Source organism: Dromaius novaehollandiae, chromosome 4 (genome assembly GCF_036370855.1).
Source record: "Dromaius novaehollandiae isolate bDroNov1 chromosome 4, bDroNov1.hap1, whole genome shotgun sequence".
Taxonomy (NCBI): domain Eukaryota; kingdom Metazoa; phylum Chordata; class Aves; order Casuariiformes; family Dromaiidae; genus Dromaius; species Dromaius novaehollandiae.
In genome coordinates this window covers 56790963-56812127 of record NC_088101.1, presented here as the reverse complement: position 1 = coordinate 56812127, position 21165 = coordinate 56790963, and the positions used below count along the sequence as shown (strand labels likewise).

The following is a 21165-nucleotide window of genomic DNA, read 5'->3' as shown; positions in this document are numbered from 1 at the left end:
CCACTGATTGTTAAATGAGCACCCAGTAGAGCCTCCTGAGGTCTTTAGGCATAGTTTAACCATATTGAGTTTTATAGGACTGGTTGGGCAAGAGGAAAATGAGCTGCACTAGTCAGGGGTTGAAACCTGCACTGGACTGGTGGGGAGACACTAGGTTACTTAGGGAGAACAATTGTGCACGAGATTGATAGGGCCACAAATTGCACTGGATCAATCAGGATATGGGTGCTTATAGTCAGGCCTTTGGAAACAAAAAAGTTCAGCAAGCTGCCCAGAACACACATTTTTTTCTAATGTTCCTTCAATGGCCCTAATATTCTCTAAATGTAATATATTTTTAAAATTCCCTTTCCCTCCAGCAAAAAATCTATTTTGTCTCAGTCTTAGCTTGCAGAATGACCAGAGATCAGATAGCAACATAATTTATATGTCAGGTTAATACACATAACAGCTTCTAAGTTTATAATTTTTATTGCAATAAACCTTTTAAGAACATGAGGATAAGCAAACTAAAATTAGAAAAGTTATTAGTAGGAAAGCAGGAACTGTGGTCAGAAGTTGTTTAAAGGTGGATTTTGCTAAAGTATAAAAAGTGTCAAACAAAACTAAAAAGACTGCTTCAGTGGTGTGTTTTTAGTGCAGTTTTGGCAAAAGAGGGCAAAAGCTCCCAACTGAATGCTCTAAGACTGTGGTTTTTTGCTTTCTAGTTAGATTTGATTCCCATGCTTTGAGAAGGGTGGTTGCATACACCTGCAGAGGCTCTGAGACCTTGGAGTGTGCATGACCCTGGTTGTCAGGGGGGATGAACAGTGCTCTAGGAACACACGTACCCTCTGCACCAATGCTTTGAGAGTAATAGACTTAGAAAACCCTCAGTGGTCCTATTAAGACTGCACTTTAATCAAAATAAGGCCAGTCTGCTGGTACTGAAAATTAAAAAGGTTGTATAGGAGTATTCATGCTAGGAGCTGGGTGAAAGCCAACAGGTGCATAAGAGCACCTGGTGCAGACTGATGTGACTCCTGAGAGGACGTGGTTAATGTTCAATGTGTCTCTGAAAGCCCAGGAGGGAATAAACATCACAGTCACAGTAAAGAGAGTAGACAAATCAGACTGCCAACCAGGCCAGCCGACTGGCATGTGCGATATCCACCTGTGGAGCAAGGGTGAAAAAGACCTTTACTGCTGATGGTACTGGGAAGATCCCCACACCTACTCCATTCTCTGTAGCACACAGGTCAGAGGGGTTAAATTACTGGGAAGTAAATGTACAACAAGTATTAGAGCAAATAAATAAAGATGTTAGTAAGTGATCAGGACTGGATGGGATTTATCTGAGAGTTCTGGAGCATATTACAAAGAAAATAAGGAGAAGATTGGGACTCCTCAGTTTGCAGACCCTTTGGAGAAGGCTGCAGGGCATACATTTAACCTTTACAGAACCATGATGGTGGTGGATAAGACCACCACCTGTTGGTGGTTGCAGACCTTTTCACCTATTATTCATCCCTAAGGGCACTCAGTGAAATTATCTGAAGATCAGTTTAAAAGAGGTGAAAGAAAGCCTTTCTCTAAGCAGCAAGTGATGAACCTGTGGAACTTGCTGCCACAAAAGGCAGCTGTATCAGCAGCTTCAAAAAGAGAAACTTATGGACAACACACACAGATGCTAAAAGGTAGAGAATATAAGAATTGTGGATGCTGGGAGAATATGTGGGGAAGGGACTGCATAATTTGGCCAGGCTCACATGCTGTCCCTAACTACCATCACCTGTTGACACTGTCAGAAACTGATCTGACCTAGTAGGGTATTAGTTGACCTAGGTGCATTGATTGTGTGTTTTCTCCAGGGTTCACAGAAGTTTAGTTGGAATGTTAAAAAAACCCTACTCAAAGCAATATCTGAGGTGATGATGTATTTGATTCAGAGGGTGATTAGGATAATTTGACTTGGAACTGTGACAGGATCTTTAGACTTGGCTTATAAAATGAAGCACTACTTCCATTTGCTATTTCTGTTAAACTTGAGGAGGTAATTCATTAACCTGGAGAACTTCTACAATAGCAGTATTCACTACAGACTCTTACAGAAAGAATCCTAAGTAGTCATAAGACTAAAAGATAGAAAGAGAGAAGGTATGAGCAGACTAATTACCATAATTGGAAACACATAAACAAAATATTTTTGGAAAATTATTATCCCTAGAGTACAGCTGGCAGATAGAGCAGTTGGTTCTTACAGAGCTGATAGCCAGATCTTTGTCTTGATACAAAATCTTATATTACACAGCTGACATTTTCATGAGGACATGTGAAACCTGGTATTTACTTCCTCTTCCCTTCCACCATACCGTGATTACTTATTATTGCAAGTGTGAAGAAAATTCCATCCTCCCTTTTTTTGAGCTCTTCTGTGTCCCATGACAATAAATAGGGCAGTGATGCAGCTCAGTATCCTGCTAAAATTTACAAACCAATTTCTTGTTTGTTTTTTAAATCCTTCTCCAAGATGCCAGTGTTGTGGAACAGCTGGCAATATGCAGTGGCCATCTGCACTACCTTCATCTTTTGAGAACTGAAATTGATTTTCTTCAACCCAGCACATGGAGCGAAGGGGTGCTCGTTGCCTGGTGATGTGCGTTCACGCCATGCCATGTAGCTGGGAGGACAGGCTTAGCGCAAGACCACAAGGATGAGCAAACTGCAGTGTAGCAGGTAAACTATGGAGTCAAGCTGCTGTTGCCCTCTACATGCTGATAAGAGGTTGTATCCTTGTCTCAAGTATATAGATCATTTCAAGATCTGTATATGCAAAGCACTTAAACACAGATTCACCTTGCCAACTGATGACACTATAGAGTATATTCATGTACAGTCAGCAGGGTTTTTTTAGGGCTTGCACATAACACTTTGAACATAAGAGATGCTGACATAATTCAAATCAAAAATAAAAATGAGTATGATGCAGACAGACAGTGGTGCACAGAAATCACACAGATCTGCAAAGGGAAATATTGATTAACATATCTTCTCCAGAATGGCTTTACTCAAGCAAAAGTGAAGCACTGTGGAATATTCGGGAGTCTTTCACCTTCATTATTTTATGGCATTTTTTACCCCTGCAGGAAACTGCATTGCTTTACTTAATTTATGAAGACCGATCCAGCAAAATAGTTTATCTTCATCCTAACTTTAAACCTCAGAAGTCCCATTAAGTTCACTGGAATGGCTCACATGCTTATAGTTAAATACATATTTAGAGCTTTGCAGGAGCTTAACCTAAATGTGAAGTGTAGTGACAAAATAGCATTCAGGATAAATATATCCAAAGGATAAGCAGATACTGCATTAAATAATAGAGCAAAAATATACAAACTCTGCACACAAAAACACCTCAAGCATCAAAAACCATATCCCACTCATACAAACTTTTTCAAGGATATACAAGACAACAGCAAACAACATAAAATATGAAAAGGATGTACATAGATTTACATGTAGCTTAACTTCTAGACAAATGATGTTATTAGTTAAATAAAATGAAGGTGCACATTTCAGTGAATTTTATACTAAAGATTTTTATTTACATTTATTTAAAAATTGATATAACTTAACTTGTCATACTTCACAACATGATAATACATTTATATACTTCTAAAAGGGAATAATACACCATGTAGAAATTTTGATTTGGAATGTAAATACTTTGTCACCACAACAGTCTAACTGAAGTGATATTTTTTAGGCAAACTGTACAGTGTCAAATTTGATTGAATGTTTGCTTGTTAGGTTTCCTAAAAATATATAGGAAGGATTGCCTGAATCAACTGAAATGATACTGTTCTGTAGAATGTGAGACAATATGATTAAAATGTATTTTTCCCTTTCAGTTCTCAGAAACATATGGCCATTAATAAGGTTTTGTGGTTTAGATATATAATTTAAATCTCCTAAAAAGTATGTAATGTACTATAGTTAAACAAAACTAAAAAAACCCGACATTATATTAAAGCCATGCAAGATTTTGGAAACCGGAGGTAAATAACCAAATCATTTTAGGAAGCAGCTCCAGTAATCTGGTTAATCATGAGGTGACTTGCTCACAAGTATATGCCAACATGCATGAAAAGAGATGTTTATTATCACAGCACTGTGGAGAGGATTGGTACAGTGTCCTAGACTTTCCCAAAGAAAACTAGAAGTACCAACAGTTTATATATCAGAATTTTAGTAGGTCTACTGTAATCTAGCAGTTTATGCTAGGAAACATGAAGAGGAGGTGGCAATAGTTATCATAGAGAATAAATGCCCTTATGTAAAATTTGCGCTGTATATGATTAATTCATAACTAGAGCTATAAACAATTTCCTTACAATATGATATAAAACGAGGACTCATCTGGGCTTTAAAACTGTGAAATGTGGGTAGACATAAATGTATTCTGTGTTTAAAAAGAAAAAGCGAACAAAACTTTTCACCAGTCCAGTTCTTTAGCTGGTGGATCTACCAGGAGGTGGTTGCCGTTCTTTCTGAAATGTAATGTCCTTTGCTATTTCTAAACAGGTTTACTTTATATACACATACACACACATATGTATATGTGTGTATTTATACATATATGTATATGTGTTCCTTGTGCTGTGAAATGAATCACACAAGTCAATGCTTGCTCCCCGGTGCTGTTAAAATAGTCTAATTGAGAGAAATTAAGACAATATGTTACAGTCCAGACCCTTATCTCAAAAAAGTTAATTTTTAATCTATAGAGGTATACTTAACTGGTCTCCATGTCCTAACTGTTGCTCCAGCTAGCTTCCATTTACACTGCTGTAGATTACTATATGCCCCAGTAGCTCTTGTCTCTGTCTGAAGTACATTATAAATAACGGCCCGAGGATATTATAAATAACGGCAGGATTGTGCCTTTGCTCGCGCGGCTGTCTGTCCTCTCTGTTTCCATAGCCAGACCTCTCACCACGGCCAGGGCAGCAATGCTGCCGGGCTTTGTGGTATTGCCTGTACCACCTCGTCTTGTGAACAGCACGTTTCTGGTCTTGGAAGAGATTTCTGAATCACTGGTTTCCTGAAGCTTTGTCTCTACTTTCTGTACCTTGGGCATGATATATTTGACAAGACTGGAGAGGTAAAGAGAAATTTAAAAAGTGAATTATTATCTTCTCCTTTAAACTGTAAACGTTTTCTAGGATCGCTTTCTGTCTCTTTTTCACATGCCTTTATTTTCTTTCCATGCTTTTCTCTGTTTGCCGTTTTGGTTGTATGTGCCTTTTCTCTCTCTGCAGTTTAGTCCGCAGTAGCAGTAGCAGTTATCTCTAGCAGTAATCTCCTTTCAACAATGAATAGATGTCAGGTTTAGTAGTTGCATCAGATTTTTCTCTCCCCTTTACACTTAAAAGAGGGATTTTGGAATGGAAATCAAACCCAAACTGCAACGATAAGGAATCAGTTGCCCAACTTACTCAACGTGCAGAAAGGAAGGGAATGAACGCAGTCTGCTGGAGCTCTTTAGACCTGACTAGGGACATCAGGAATACCAGCTCTATTGCTTCCAGAAACATTGCAACTCTTCTGCCATGAGGAGGACACAATCTTCAACACATATATGTAGCTTTAATCCATGATCCCCCAAAAGCCTGAGGGCGGAGAACTGGGCCAAAATATGCAAAGGCAGTGGCAGTAGGTTTTTTACTATTTGCTTTTATGTCTCACCTTGCGACAACTACTTTGTTGGTTCTGTTTTGACAAACCAGCGAAGCTGGCATAAGCAGTTCAGAGCTCTCCATGTGTGGAGGGCAAAGTGCTACCTGGAGCTAGAAGCAAGGACAATTTTCAGAGGAAAAATTATGCTGATGTTAATGATGAATTTTAGAAATATGACATAAAATATCAAGTAATATGAAACATCATTTTTTGCACAAGCTTTTAATGAGATTGAGAGCCTAACCCAAAGCCATTGAATGTGAGTTTCCCGTTGCCTTTAATAACGTCTGGATCCGCCCTAGTGTACTGGACTGTCCTCAACTCTCTCCGTCCTAAATGCAGATACATGTACACACAGAGAGCTTGCTGTGACCTTCTATTTGACAAGTATAAAATTTATACCTAGGTTACTCCTTTTTTCCTTTCTAGGGTGTTTTCAAGAAGAGTCAAAAAAAGAAAGTTCTACAGCTAGAAAGGTGTAAAACTGATGCTCTCCCCCACGTTTCCGCCTGTTTCTCTGAGTCAGTATTCAGCCTGGGGAGGAATTGAGTGACTATTCCATCTTTTCAAAAAATGCACCTTTCAGTTGTATTTCTCCCACGTACTGTTGAAACGTGGCTGATTTGGATTTACTACCTACATGTCTCTGTCCTGCCCAGCCCTACGCAGGTTAGACAAAACACCGCATCTTGCCTGCCCAGGGTGCTCTCCGTGCCACGTCTCACGCAGGAGTGAGCCGAGGGCCGGGAAGGGTCGCGGGCGCCGCCGGGCAGCCGCGCCGCCTCGTCCCGCTGCGCCGCCCGCGGAGGCCCTCCCTGCTTGCCGCCCACCCGCGGTTCAAAACCTTTCACTGGGTGAACTAATTTGGGCAGTTCCCTGTATTTGTTTTCCTTCTTACATAACCTCTGTTTTCACTAAGCAAATAATCTTCCTCTTTCTTTGACAGAAGGTGCCTGTGCACGGCTGGTATAGCTTCCAGCAAGTCACCCCGGAGCCTGATACAGAGACTTAGCCAAATCCTTTCAGTTGTCTGTTCTTTGGTTATTTGGGAAGAAAGCAGGGGAACAACGGCAGCTCAGCTCAATAGGTATGACTGGGTGGCGGTCAAGGGGTAGGATTTTACTTTCACTGACTGCTGTATAATTTGGGATAAGAAAACTGAATAATCAACACCTAGACAGAAAAAAAAAAAAAAAAAAAAAGGACTTCTCAGAATAGTTGTGAAACAGAATACCGAGAAATAGGTTGTGGTGAAGGATGACTGTATGCAAGCTCCCAAAATACCACACAGCATGGGAAACATACTGCCTTGGCTTCAAGAGTGATACTCTAATGCGTAAGTCATATTCTGTAATACACTCTGGGTTATCCCGGAGGCTGAACTTCTCCCTCACAGGTCTCGCAAACAAGGAGGTATACATGTGATGAAAAGGCACCTTTTCTTCTCAGATCAAGTTGTGCATTAAATGAACTTGGCTAAGCTAAAGGCCAAGTTTTTTAATGTAAATGGACCTCAGTGCTTAAACACTCTATAGTTTGAGAGGGGCTGGACACTCCTTAAAAGGATCCACTGCCCTTAGTGATTTAAGTTTTCCCAAAACTAAGGGAAACTTTCTTATTCCTCAAATAAGTAGGTTAGGCTTATCTGTGGGATATGTAATATTGACTCTAATCAGACCAGATTTAGAATACATGCTTTCTCCTTGGCTATTGCAACATGTGTCCTTGTCATGGCCTTTATAAGAAAGGCATTGTATAATGGTCAAATAATACTTTTCAATTCAAAACACATAATCTGAAGGTGAGCTCAAATTTTCAGAGGAAACCTTATTTTAGACACACTGCTTGAATTGGTATATTCTAGTCTCAGTATAGAGACCATGTTGAATCAACACAATGTTTTTTTCACTAAACCTTCCATTTATCTTTTAGTGTCTTGTAGGATTAATCGGACTGGACTAGTCCAAACATGAATCAAATGGCTAAGAGTAATTTTTCTTGCTCTATCAGGTATTGTGTATTAGATGCTTGGGACTTTGAAGGACCCATACTACCGGCAGATCTATACTATATACAGATCTAGCTGTTGCCGTTGTACAGAAATAACAATTTTTGTAGGCTTTATTCAAGTAGCTGCTGTCTGGCTAGTGTGGATATTGCCAGAAATGTAGCAGGGCATCAAGGAGGTCAGTGCAAGCAACCCCCCTAAATGCTCACTGCTGGCCGGCCGGCCGGCGCTGTGGCCTGCGCGGGGCTCTGGGCAAGGCTGTGGTGTTGGCAGGATCGAGGCTGCCCAGTTTCAAGGGAGTTTGGATTTGCTCACAGTGGTGGCATCTCCGTGAGACCTTTGACACGACTGCGTAATTATCAAGTGGCTTGGTAAACTGGGGTGGCCGAAACATAAGCGTACGGTTCATGCTTATTCTGGCAAAGTAGAAATGGACTTGACTAGTGTAACAGGCTTTTACAGCAGATGAGATGGAGGGCCCTAATTTTAACTTTGCTAAGGCCGTTGTAGAAATAAAGCCGATACTGTTTTAAAATCAGATTTTCTTTACATAAACACTACATCTAAATGCAGAGTATGTTTTGTCTCCCCCCCCCCAAAAGAAAGAAATCCAAGTATGTTCTATGTGAGGATAAAAATTTCAATAACAAGTAACAGTTATTACCAATGGCTAATTTAGACAAAGTAAGGAAATGCATACTAACAAAAAAAATCTCTCAAAAATATGCAGAAAAACTAAATATTCCTCATCAGTTGTCTTATATCGTCTACTCACCCTTAAAAAGTTTCCCATTTGGTTATTCTTGAAATGAGTTCTGATATGTTTCTCTTTATCTGTCACACTTATTTATGGTTATACAGTAGCACCAGATGAAAATACTAAGACCAAATGAAAGTAGTACGGGAGAGATCTCAAACTGACTGTGTTAATTACATGCTGTAAAAGTTCTATCTTTCCAAAAAAACCCCAATTTCCAACTTCCAAAACCTTGCTATTATTTTCATAACATAAAAAGTCCAAGGAAAATAAAATAAAAAATCTTAGTTACAGTGTACTGCTTTTGAATAATATGCTATCTACAATTATAAGACAGACAATCCGTTAAATAGAAAAAAGATTTGTTTTAAGTAAACCAATAGAGTACAAAAGCACAGCTTTTGTAATTTTGGTAATATTGCAGTTTTACAAAGATATTGCATAGTATGTGTAAGAAAATAGTTTCCCTCCTTTTATATATCTATATACACAAGAAAAGCATTAACATGAAAGTTACAAAATAAAACAAACATGGTTAGCAGACCTTTACTGAGTACTAATTTAAACCATATGACACTCCAGCTCTGATCCAATTTACATATGCATACAGTGAATCAGCTGATAACAATTCAATAGCATAAGTTGGGCTTTTTTATTTAGAAAATGATTTAGAACCTTAAAAAAAAAAATCACATGGTGTTAGCAACTGAATATCTTAAACATTCTTCGTCAAACTCTTTCAGTCAGTTATGGCTGTATTTTCAACCCAGACTTAACAGTCTTCTGTCTGAAATGGTTTCAAGCGCTGTCTGAAATGGTTTCAAGCGAATTGTGTTACACAGTCAAGCCACCATGACAGCGAAACCAGATAACTTCAGCTGAGACAAGCAGCATCTTGGCACATTTTGGAAAACACGTTCTTCCCCCGTCTTATGAACACCAGCAGATCCTGTTACGTGTGAACAATGATGTAACTGCGCTACGCTGACAAACAGTTTAAACGCTGGAAAAAAGTGAACAATCTACAGCTCAAAATGCTGCGCAAACCTAAACTATGTTACAATGTCATGTTGTAATTACAACTTCTCGTCTCTTCATTCCCACAGAATTAGTAGAAGCAGCAGTGTCATAGTGTTAGACAGAGCAGAAGTGTCAGTCTTTGGTCTTATCACTTAACCAATGAATGAACTGCAATACAAAACCATACAGGTAACAGTGCTTGGAGAGGTTGGTTGATGATTTATTTTTATTTTTTAAACAAGAAAGAGACAGTATCCTATTATATTGTGACAAGATTTTTACAGAAAGTAAGTCTATCGTATATATTAAATACATGTAGCTAATAAGGTCTTTTCATATATTTCACTGTTGTCATAGGAATAGATCTGAAAAGGTTGAACAGCTGTAATACCATCTTAGTGGCTCCCAGATGGATATTCTAGTACAAAAAGAAGCTTTATTTGATACATGTATTCATATATTAGAAAGAACCTCAAAGAAATATTTTTAGCCACTAATCTCTTTTTTAATTGGACTAATATTAATGCTTAACAATATCTTAAGCTCTTCAATCTTTCCCTACAATTGTCACAACAGAGTGATTTGTTAACAGGGAAACTCTTGCCTTAGCCAGAATAAGAAGTGACATCTCTTTTCTAAAATAAGTGATCAAAATATTCAGCCAGATAAGCACTCTAATTAGAGATACATTAGCTGGGGTTTAATCATAAGCTGAATGTTAGATATTATAAATGGCCGAAAAAGGCTGAAACAACTTGGAGACAGGGCAAAGAATCTACGAGGAAGGTGACAAAAAATATTGGAAAATTTCCTATGGCTCTGCACAGAAGTGACCTTTATTTTATGCCTCAGCATTATAAAACTAGCACAGAAAAATTAAAGTTATGGCTCCATGTTTTTACATGGTGTTTGTGCTGAGATCTTTTACTTTCCTTCCACCAGAAATGCCATGTGTGGAACTATGCCATTTGTCTGATATTTTGGGGAGGCATGAATGAGCAGAAGAGCTCAGAATCAGTTTGCAAGAACCACGTGAACATACGAGAAGCTTCTAAATACAGTTTTGTTTTGTCATCTGCTTCCTATCTACTTCTACAGAGATGTGTACTACTAAGGTTTTCACTGCTGTGAGCTCCAGGCATTCAGAAATATCAGGTAAGTTTCTCCTTCCTCTCAGTAATGATGACTCTGCTTAGAAATAATTTATTGTTGGCTTTCTGATTTTTCTAGTTCCTTGATGCACTGAAATCACTTTTCCAATACTCTCTGAAACCATGTGGGCTAGAATATTCTTTAAAATGAAAACTGAGATTTTCCCATTCTTATGGTTTTCAAGTGATTTAAGGTAAATATCAATATGAAATTCATTAGAATATTGAGATATTATGAGAAATTTTTACACTGAGGTTGTGTCTGTCACATAAGCTGCTGAAGCTCCCAAATACTCTCTACTTTTTCTTGTGCCAATACTGGTATCAGAAATACTGAGGAGCAGACTGCGTGATTCCAAGCAAGAAACTCCTGACAGTGCAGAGCTATGTGGATGAATTGCCTTAGCTTTTTTGAGTCCAGTGTTTCACTCACACAGGCCCTGAGTTTTCTTCCCACAAATGTTAGCCATAATTAATTCAGCCTTGATGTCAGAATGAACCTAGTAACAAAAGACTTTTTTCTACCTGCCCATCCTCACTCTAGTTTGTGTAGAATTTGTAAAGTTTGGGTCATAATCATCTAAGATGAAGAGCAAACAAATGAGAAATGCTCAGTGGAAAATTCATGACAAAGTGTCTACAAGCCATTCCTGTGGGTCTGGGGAGAAAAAAATTCTTAGTCTGCTTATGCACAACTTGTAAGAAGGCAAAATATAATTCACTGAATAGATAGGTCACTGTAAGGTGTTTGTCCATCTTTTAAGTAACCAGTGTGTGCATGTGTGCACAGATAACAAATACATATGAATGTGCCTTCACACATAATCATATACTCCTCCTCCTGAAATACTACTGATCTTCATGACTTTCGCACCTACACTCTATTACTTGTGTGCATAAGAAAAAGGCATCTATTTCCATATAAATTTTTAAGGGTATATTGTATAGCTATACTTTCTAATTTTTTGCTATTCTGTCACTTCTATCTCTGTTTCTGTCCCTCTTACTAAAAAAAAAAAAAAAAAAAAAAAAGGCTTCCAGTATATCTCTAATATTATTTTCTAATATGTTTCTTTCCAAGTGACAGAATGATACTCTCAAAGAACTAGCAAATCAGTTGTTAATAGCCTTCTTTTGTACAGATGAAATAATCAGTGCAGAAGCTCTGCCAACTGGCAGAAACAGCAAGTATACAATTCTTGCTAGGGAGTGAAATTCACACCTCTGAAGAGGGCCAACGGAAAGGCAAGCACCAGTCAAGCCGTGGCTATGTCTTGTGCTGGTCTTCTGCATAGGAGTGAATTTCACCTGAAGTGAAAACAAAATCAACCTTGTTAGCTGGTAATAAAATAGAAAGATTATCATCATATTAGTTTGCTCATTTTCATGTTTTTTTTTCCTCTAAAGAAAAACATACTGTGTAGAAATACTCACCTTGCACTGGTCACCCTAACTTAAGAGTTATCTTATAAAAGTCGTCATTGCACTGGTAATCCTATTTTCAGAAACCTCTAAAGCTACATGCTAGATGGTGTGATTTAAAGGATAATATTAAAAAGCTCACTTACCTTATGTAATCAAGCCATCTTCCACAATGGGAAAGATTTTTACACTGTTTTACATTCCTGGGTTCTGCAAGTTTCAAGATATTCTTGTTAATCAATGTTGTGATAAACTTAGTAGCAGCATACCAAAGCATCTCTTACAGGAGTTCAGTTACCAACAAAGCCAAACGAGTAATAAAAATTGATACAAGAAAGAAATCCCACATGAAACTTGTCAAAAAAGAAAGTAAGCAGTGAGATCTGAGTGCAAACGGGGCTGCATAATTTAAACATAGACCTGATAAAGTCAACATAATGTAAACATACTTTTTGATACTGAATTTCATTTAATATAGGTTTATATCTGTATTTATTACTATTACTTTGAAAACCTTAGCAGCAGATGGTAAGGAGAAAAGAATAATAAATGTGTCATTCCGGTTGTTAGTGCATTGCTTCGCAGCATCACACATGACTTTAGTACTGATTTTTTTACTGTGTTCAAATGGCAGCAGGTAGACATAGCTAGAAAATGGACAAGATGTACCTTTGAAGATTTTTGCTTGTTTTTGCTTTTGCTAATTGTGTATACCTTGTGAAGAACAACAAACTGATCAACAAGCACACCATCAGTATTTCCATCTTTACCCTGTTCTTCTTTTCCAGAAACTGCATGTTCTATTTAAAGCAATCACTTCACGTGCAGTAGCCACAAAATTACTATATAAGGCCATTCAGATCTGACAGACAAGAGCAGATGTCTTTTTAACTCTGAAAGTTGATATTGCTGAGCACTTCCAAAATTTACCTAGTGTACAAAACCCTAGACCTAGTAGACAAAGAGTAACAACACACTTCGTTGAAATAAATGAAACTGAGTGAGGGATTCTGTCTCTTTTTGTGTTAAAAACCATTTACTGAATTTAATTGTTTAGTAAAGCAAGCATCACACAATGCTTCAAAATTTTAAAATTCAGGGATAAAAGTTTACATCCAAAAAGATGAATGGAAAATTGTGCTTTCAGACAGTAAAGTTATTTAACATACAGGGGTTACCAATTCATCTCACCATTGGAATCTGGGCAAATTTGTATATGTACTGTATATATATGTGCAGTTCATATCCAGGTCCTGCAAAAATCTAAAAGTATGTGCTTCACTTCATGTAGCAAAGGCACCTGTGTTATTCTCCCTTTTGGACAAAAGGTGATATTATGATCCAGGTTTCCTGATGAAGAATACATGCTGAATATCTCACTCCCATCTCTACGCTGAGTGGTACCATAAACCACGAGAGAAGGCAGCGCTGTATTCCTGCTTACACTGGAAGAAGTTGCTCTGCAGGCCGTTTGAAGCGTCGAACTTGTCACAAGGGAAACCGAGCAGAACTGTGAAGCAGAGGGATAGTAACAAAAGGCTATTCTGGTGTGAGGATAAATTGGAGTCATTTCAGCTCCACAAGCAGATGTTGCTACTGGATTGACATGTGGAGCCTGCTCCTGCTGGAGACAGGTAAAGTTTACCATTAGGACAGACGCAGAGCTCATAGATAGTCTGGCGAGGAGCTGAGGAGCTAGGTGGAGAGGACGAGAAGGAACCTGTCGGTAGATTTCCCAGGCGGATTGTATCGGCATTTAAAAATATCTATGAGGGGAAAATAGAAGGAATAAGTCTTTCAGCATCGTACCATAATTTAAAGATGTATTTTGTGGCATAGGCACGAGGTTTAATTTAGTGCATTCTCTGTCAAAATTTCCTGTTTTTCAGCTTTGTGTAGTGGTATATCCATTAATACTTATTAATGCAGTATATACGAATACTTCTTAAGCCTTCACCCAATATGTTTATTCAGATACAAGTAGTGTTATACAAAACATTTTGACAATATTCTTGAACAGGTTGAATTTTCACTTCTACGCTTAATGATTAAAATGTATTCATTCATGGCAGTGACATATCTTAACTCTGGAGGAATCTGTATTTTAATAACTGCGAAGTGATATTAAAGCACATTCCCCAGTGTGCTCCTGTAAGCAGCAGGAAATATGTGCTGAAGTGTGCTAAATTGTAGGGGCTTAACGATAACTACATTCAGAGAATAATTAAATGAGGGTACAGAGTCATACACACAAAATAAAGAGCTTATTTGACCTATATTAAGGGAAAAAAGATTTCAGGTTAAAGTCTTATTAAGAAGGTCATCAAGCTATTCCCATTTGTTTCTGAACATTGCATATGATTAAAAAAACATTTTTTCTCCCTCCATTGAAAATAACAAGAGAGAGCATGAAACTGTAAACACAGGAAAGGCTAGTGCCCATGAATCTGTACGGAGCTCTGTATTATTTGTATTTACATTACATTTTCAGGATGCTGCATAAGCAACATCATGATATTAAACAAATAAAAGACCAAAAACTCAAGTCTTCCACTGCAACGAATAGAGGAATTTCCAGCTGCTTAGAATTTATTTTTCATTTATGGAAGGAGTAAATGAAAGCCAGAGTAAGATCAATCATTACCTCAGATGCACACTAGGAATTTTTGGAGGACAGGTAACAAATCAAAATGGCTTTAAGCCCTGCAGAAGCAGTATGAAGCTTAGGAGAAGGTGAGTTCCTGAAATATTACCTAGTGAGTTTATAAGGCATTGAAAATCAACAAAGCCAACTTAACACCGTAATATCACACTGCTGGCAGTACATGTGAAGAACCTGGGAAGATAGGACATGTATTCTGCTGTCTTGTGCAGGAGACAAATATTATTTTATGATAAAAACCAGCTGTAGATGGCAGAAAAGTAGTGCAGAAGCTGTACCAAGCCCCTGCTGGAGAGATGTGGAGGAGGGCAGGCTGACAAAAATTTGAGGAGAGAAGGCTGGATATAATCCCATACTATGACTGAGGCACAGTCATGTTACCATCCATAGTAACAGCATTTTAGATAACTGGGGTGGCTGGATGAAACACAGGCTGAACTAGCCCAAAACAATACAAACCCTCACTGAGGGCTTTCCAGCTGCCAGAGGAAGATAAACTGTTGTTGTTGGGAATGCACACAAAAAGGACTGGAAGGAGCAATCCTAGGGGCAGAGTAGACAAATGTGGGCAGGGGGCAAACATTCATCCTGGCACTAGGCATGTTTCCTATGAGATAAAACCACAGCATAGTTGACCGCAGGAAGCACAGAAGGATGACAGAAATATGTCCCAGAGATATTCTGGTCGACTCTTCTGTCCCTAGATCAAAGCAATATGGACATCCAAAGTGGGTAATGGCCCAAGAAGCTGCATAGTAAGGAAGAGAAGATTTTTTTCCAGGAACAGTGGTCTACTATGTATGCAAAGAGATGGCTATGCAATATGTAACTCAGCTGAAGGCAAGCCAGCCTTCTTAGGGGGGAAGGCAGGTCAAGAAGATACTAAACTAGCAAGGCAAGAATAAAAAGGGGAGAAAAAGAAGCATTCGTTTCATTTCAAAATTGTAAAAGTGCATAGTGAGAAACAGATAAAAAATGGGAGAAATTGTTAAACTCATGTCCTGACTGATAGGGGAATTGATTACAGAACTAAAAAGCAGCAAATGATTATCCTTGTTCTGTAATTCATATGACAAAGGAATAATGTATTTACATACACATACACTCATGGCTGCTTTAAAAGTCCTACTTCACAAACCTGAAGTAATTAGGAGTCAAAAGCCCAGCAGAAATAATTTAGATGGAATAAATGTGGATGGTGTTGGGAACAATTTAATAATGTTCTAGGACAATTACAACTGTAAAAGAATATTACATATATAAAAAAAAATCAGCTCAGCTAGGAGCAAAAGCAAAAGCAACTGTAGCAAGTATAATAAAAAACAAAGTAATGGAGAAAAGAAGGAATTTGATAGCAAACTAGAAGTTAGGAATTGGTAAAACATATGCGGGAAAGAAAGGACATAGTTGTCAATCAGTAGGGTTACAAGTAATAAAAAGTAATTTATCACTTCTCATATCAGGAATAAAAGAAATCCTAACAAGTCCACTCTTAAAGTAGCAATGGTGGAGTTATCAAGAGTATTGCATAAAAATCCAGTAGCATTCAACAGTGTAAGCTGTGTCTAATTATAGGTGCATCTTTTATACAGAATAGTGCTCAATACGTGCAGAAAGATCAAGTATTGATGTCAGAACATGATAGTGATAAAATACTTTCAATTACAATAATAACTCCACAGGATATTAAACAGCAGCTACTAATGTTATATACTCTTAATTAGCAGCTCCAAATAACTTTGACCAAATAGTTCTAAAAAACACATCTGAGTAACATTTTGGACTTTTAATACTGATTTTCAGTAAGCATTAAACCCTACTTTGTCCATATGCTTTAAAAGTTATAATTAAAAATCTAAACTTCAGACATGCAACATTGTTATCCATTAGTTAAACAGAGGGTCCAAATATTTCAGCATAGGAGCCAAATATGTAACTTAAGGAATGTCAGAAGGCAATAGTCCGTGTTTGGGGGCATATCCTCTTCCTTCCTTTCTTCTGCTGAAAACTGAAATTGATGGCTGAAAAGTCCACAAACATCAGTAAAACTGAAACTGTAGTTACCTCTTTGTGCCTGCTGCTATGAGGTGTAGAAAGGGAAGGGAAGAGGTAGCAAGATGAAACACTGAAGAGTGTTTCTGTTCCAAAGGAACACTACTGCTAAATGGTAGTAGTTAATGGAAGTTGCCTGTATACATGGCCTTTCTCTAATCTCTTGTGTTGCGAAAGGTATGAAATAAGCCATTAAATACTTCATATGCACCAAGGCCTCGTGAGCCAGTCATGCTCTTCCTGAGACTCTTGCAGCTCAGCAGATAAATGAGCAAGGATAAAACTGAAACTTTTATCTGTCCTCCTTGAAACATAGTAGGAGACTGACTGAGAGACTACAACATTGAAAAAGCGGCAGGTACACAGAGAAATGCTATCTCACACCAGAGAGCAGAGCATTTAGCAGGATCATTTGCCTTCTATCGAAATACTTACATTTTAGAAATCCTAGATCACTGCTTTCTGTCTTGTGCATCTTAGTGCTGAGAAAAATATATTAGTACTATACTACTTTTAAGTAGACCAGATTTCTGATTAATTAAAATAGCAGACTGAATCAGCCTGCGGGTCATGTGGTAGGAGTGGAAAAATTGTACTCTTTTCACATCATTTTAATGTGTTACCTATTTAATATGAATGTTCAGTAATTTCTGCTTGCACATTTTACACACATAGGCTTTGATTTTCAGCAGGGGTGTATGAGTACTGTATGAGAGACACAGAAAGAGTGAGAAGGAAGAAATGGAATGAGCCTAAATTATTTCTAAGGAAATCAGAATGAAATATTCAGTAGACTATTTCTGATGAGGTATTAATAATGCAACTTTCTTCTACATAGTATACTGTTGTGATGTGTAATTCAGTTAAGGTAATATGACTAGTTTCTCATTTCCCTATTTTGAAAAAAAAGAGTTGAGAGTTGTCATGAGGTATCAAGATGTATTAAGTGAAGTGTCAAAGGATGTATAAGTGAGTGTTTGGCATCTTTGTTTAGAATGTTTGCAATCAATTATTTCTATGAATTTTCATAAATCTCCTAACGTAGTTAAGTCATTTGTCACTCTATGGTGATGGTATTATTTACTGGGAAACATGAACACCTAGAAGAGTGTAGGCATATGTATCTGCAAAGAAATGTCAAAGACTAGCTAGCCCTATATTGTGCCTTGTAAAATCCTGTAAAAGTGTACAGAAAATCAATGTTGTCAGTGATATTTGTTAACTGAGATCTGCAAACCATCTGCTTGTCAGACTGTGGTGTTAACCTATCTCAGTGGGGAAAGGAGAGAAAGACAAGCTAGAATATATATATTATCTACAAAATACAGAACTAAATTTAGAGACAGAACTTTCACTGGGCAAGATTAAGGCAAAAGGTAAAAAATCAAATATCCATATAGCCATTTGCAAGAGATGTGACTATGCCATGTACATAACCTCTACACGGGGTCCTTTACTAAGTCTGCTCAGTAGAGGAGATAGATAGACTAAAGAGAAAAAGTCAAACAACAGACCTTTTAGTGTTCTGTTTAGGAAGAGTTTTCTGTATTCATTATAGGATTTGATTAGACAGATAGTTCCAGTGAAGCTACTAAAGCAGATTCAGGTTTAGTGTGGGTAAGAAATGGCAGGAACTTGGGGGAAGTGTGGAAGAAAAGAAGGAATGCTGAAAAGCTGCTGTTCATCAGTCAATCATATAACATTGTACATTACTGAACTGTGCAGTGCCTGCTAAGTTTATAATATTCCTTTATCCATACTTGGATGGTAGAATTTATGTTTCATTTTTGACTTTTCAATACTCTAGCGGAGTTTATGTGAGTCACTTAGAGATATTAAAGAGTTTCATTTTAAGTATACAGTTTTGTAAATTCATTTTAGATAAACTCAAGTATATATTACAATTTCTGATTTAGAACACCAGTGCAGCATAAGTATATTGGGGGCTACTGATTTTTTAGCCCCAGTACTGGTACTACAAAAACTTTCTAGTGTATTTATTCTTTTTATAATGGAAATCATTTCAGGGTGATCAATGGGGTTGCTGTGAATGTTGACCAGTGTTTACAAGTTCTAATATTTATGAAACACCAATGATAATTTCATACATAAGAATTTTCAGAAGGAAATTTTAAATCCCATTCCTTGGTTGCTTGTACTGGAAGTATTTGCAAACTCATTCACTCAGAGGACAGATGTGACTTATCTGTGATTTATGTACCCAACTCAGAAAGGAAAAAAAAATGCATTGGGAATATTTGTGCTCAGTCTACTGAGTAAAACAACATATTAATTAATTACCATTCAAATCAGAACTAGATTAAAATGTGATATTCATGGAAAAATCATTCACTTATGAAATAAATTATTCATTGTCACTTCTTTTTCTCTTTCTAATAAAATGGCTTATGGCCTTCAAAATTTGCCTGTGAATAAACAATTCGAAGAGGGATATTATCAGTTAAAACACTTTGCTTTTGTAGTTTTGGAACATCTTATTTTGATTAGAGACTTCAACATAAAAGTGCTTTCTACTATAAATTAACTTAAAAATGAAGAAACGTTTTAAACAGAAAAGTTTTCTTTAAAAATGACATAGTGCTTTAGTAATATTAAATCTCCATCAGTATTTCTTAAAAGAAATTTTGAAACCTGCACTTTCATAAGAATTAATTATTTAAAAAATTGCAGAAAAATATTCCTTCACTTCTACAAATCACACAGGTCACTTTTCCCAGATAGGAGTGACAATTTAACTGGTTTATATACAAAAAAAAAGGCTTTGAAAGCAAAATATGGCATACAATTGTTAGACAATTTTTGCTGAATGAACAGTGGATCCTTGAGCTCTACAGTCTGTCATTGCTCATTTTTTATTGAACTCAGTTCATTCGTATCATGAATTTAAATTTGTTTTTGCAAATATTTAATCTCAGACAAGCATTACCTGGCTGAACTGAACTAATCTAGGAAACGCTGTTGCCTTTGGCCAGCCCTTCCTTCACAGTTGTGGCAAACAGCATGCAGAACGCACTAGCTCCATTCCAGCATATTTAGGTAATTAAAAATTCCCTTCTTCTTTTTCAGAACAGAACAACAGCTACAAAAAGCACCAAAAACAGAGCTTCAAAATGGTGCTATTGGGCTTACAAGTGAACTACTCCAATTTCATTAATTATTAAGCTCTATGTTAAATACATCTTTTGGGCATAGCAAGAGACCTGGATAGGACTGTGTATCAAATGTTAGCACAAGTGCATTTGTTGGTCAGTCTCTACAGAATCATCGTGGCTTATACTTCATCAAAATAAGCTGAGTCGCATGAAAATGGTAAGGTCACAATATAAGCTTGGCCTCTTGTCTGCTACACTGATTCTGAGTAAACCTTTTCCTTGAAAGAGTATGGCTCATTTTTAATGCGACAGCTGTAAGTCGCACCAAGGGAGCAGCCTCATTATGCTAGAAACAACCAAATCCAGTCCGCAAACCATGTAATTCAGGAGTGCAATCTGACAAGGAACAACAAGGGGATAAGCAAATAAACAGGAAAAAAGTTGCAGGCAAGGTGACTAACGAGTGTGTTTGCAACAACGAGACGCCTCAGCGTGTCTTTCTCCTTTTCTTTACTGGGCCTTTGCTAGCCAACAGGATGCAACTCAGGTGCAGAGCCCGGCTTGCATAGCAGCTGGTTGCAGAAATACATGACAACTGGATGAGAATGAACTTGCATAAGGGCTGAGGCTCAGCAAGCACCCTTCTCCTTCAAAGGGTGATGCATTGTCAAAACCATTAAAATGATATTTTGGACAAATGAGTTGACATCATCAAATAATCCTTTAAGCTTGTTATCATTCTATGATAATATATTTTAGATTCACATATTATTGTGCATTTGTGGCCACAGCAAAGTCTAGTATCTACAAAATTCAAACATGATCTGTAGTTTTGCATTGTGTTTATATGAGGAAGAAGCAGTAGTCAGCTAGCAGCCATTATGCTGAATTTCCAGACAAGGAAGGTTTTTTTTTCTTCTTATGTAAACCAGCAAAATCTGCTAGAGCCTGGAGCTTCACATTTCATTTTGCTTGTAAATGATTGCAGCTTTAAACCATTGGTTATGGTTTATTTATAGAATAATACATAGTTCACAATTAAATGCCAAGCTATAATTGAATCAAAGGATTCTGCTGATGCCTTGACTCACAACGGTGCAGCTCAAGTGCTTCATAAAAGGGCAGCAGACCTGAATCTAAATTATAGCCCCCAGTATTCAGTCTGGGATCATGCATTATAATGTGTAATATGGCTAAAAGGATTATTATAATACTGCAATAAATAAAAAAAGTATCAAACAGCAGAATTCAGAATGCTTGCA

General features: G+C 37.4%; 1 protein-coding gene across 1 annotated transcript in view; it reads right to left on the bottom strand.

Moving 5' to 3' along the window:
* Positions 1-11672: 11672 nt before the first annotated feature.
* Positions 11673-21165, bottom strand: part of SGCZ (sarcoglycan zeta) — a 474057-nt gene continuing 464564 nt past the window's right edge. The window contains exons 8-9 of the mRNA XM_064511117.1: positions 13722-13842; positions 11673-13586 (exon numbers count right to left, since the gene is read on the bottom strand). Coding sequence (XP_064367187.1) covers positions 13465-13586; positions 13722-13842 — 243 coding nt within the window. The 3' untranslated portion in view covers positions 11673-13464. The remainder of the gene's footprint in view (positions 13587-13721; positions 13843-21165) is intronic.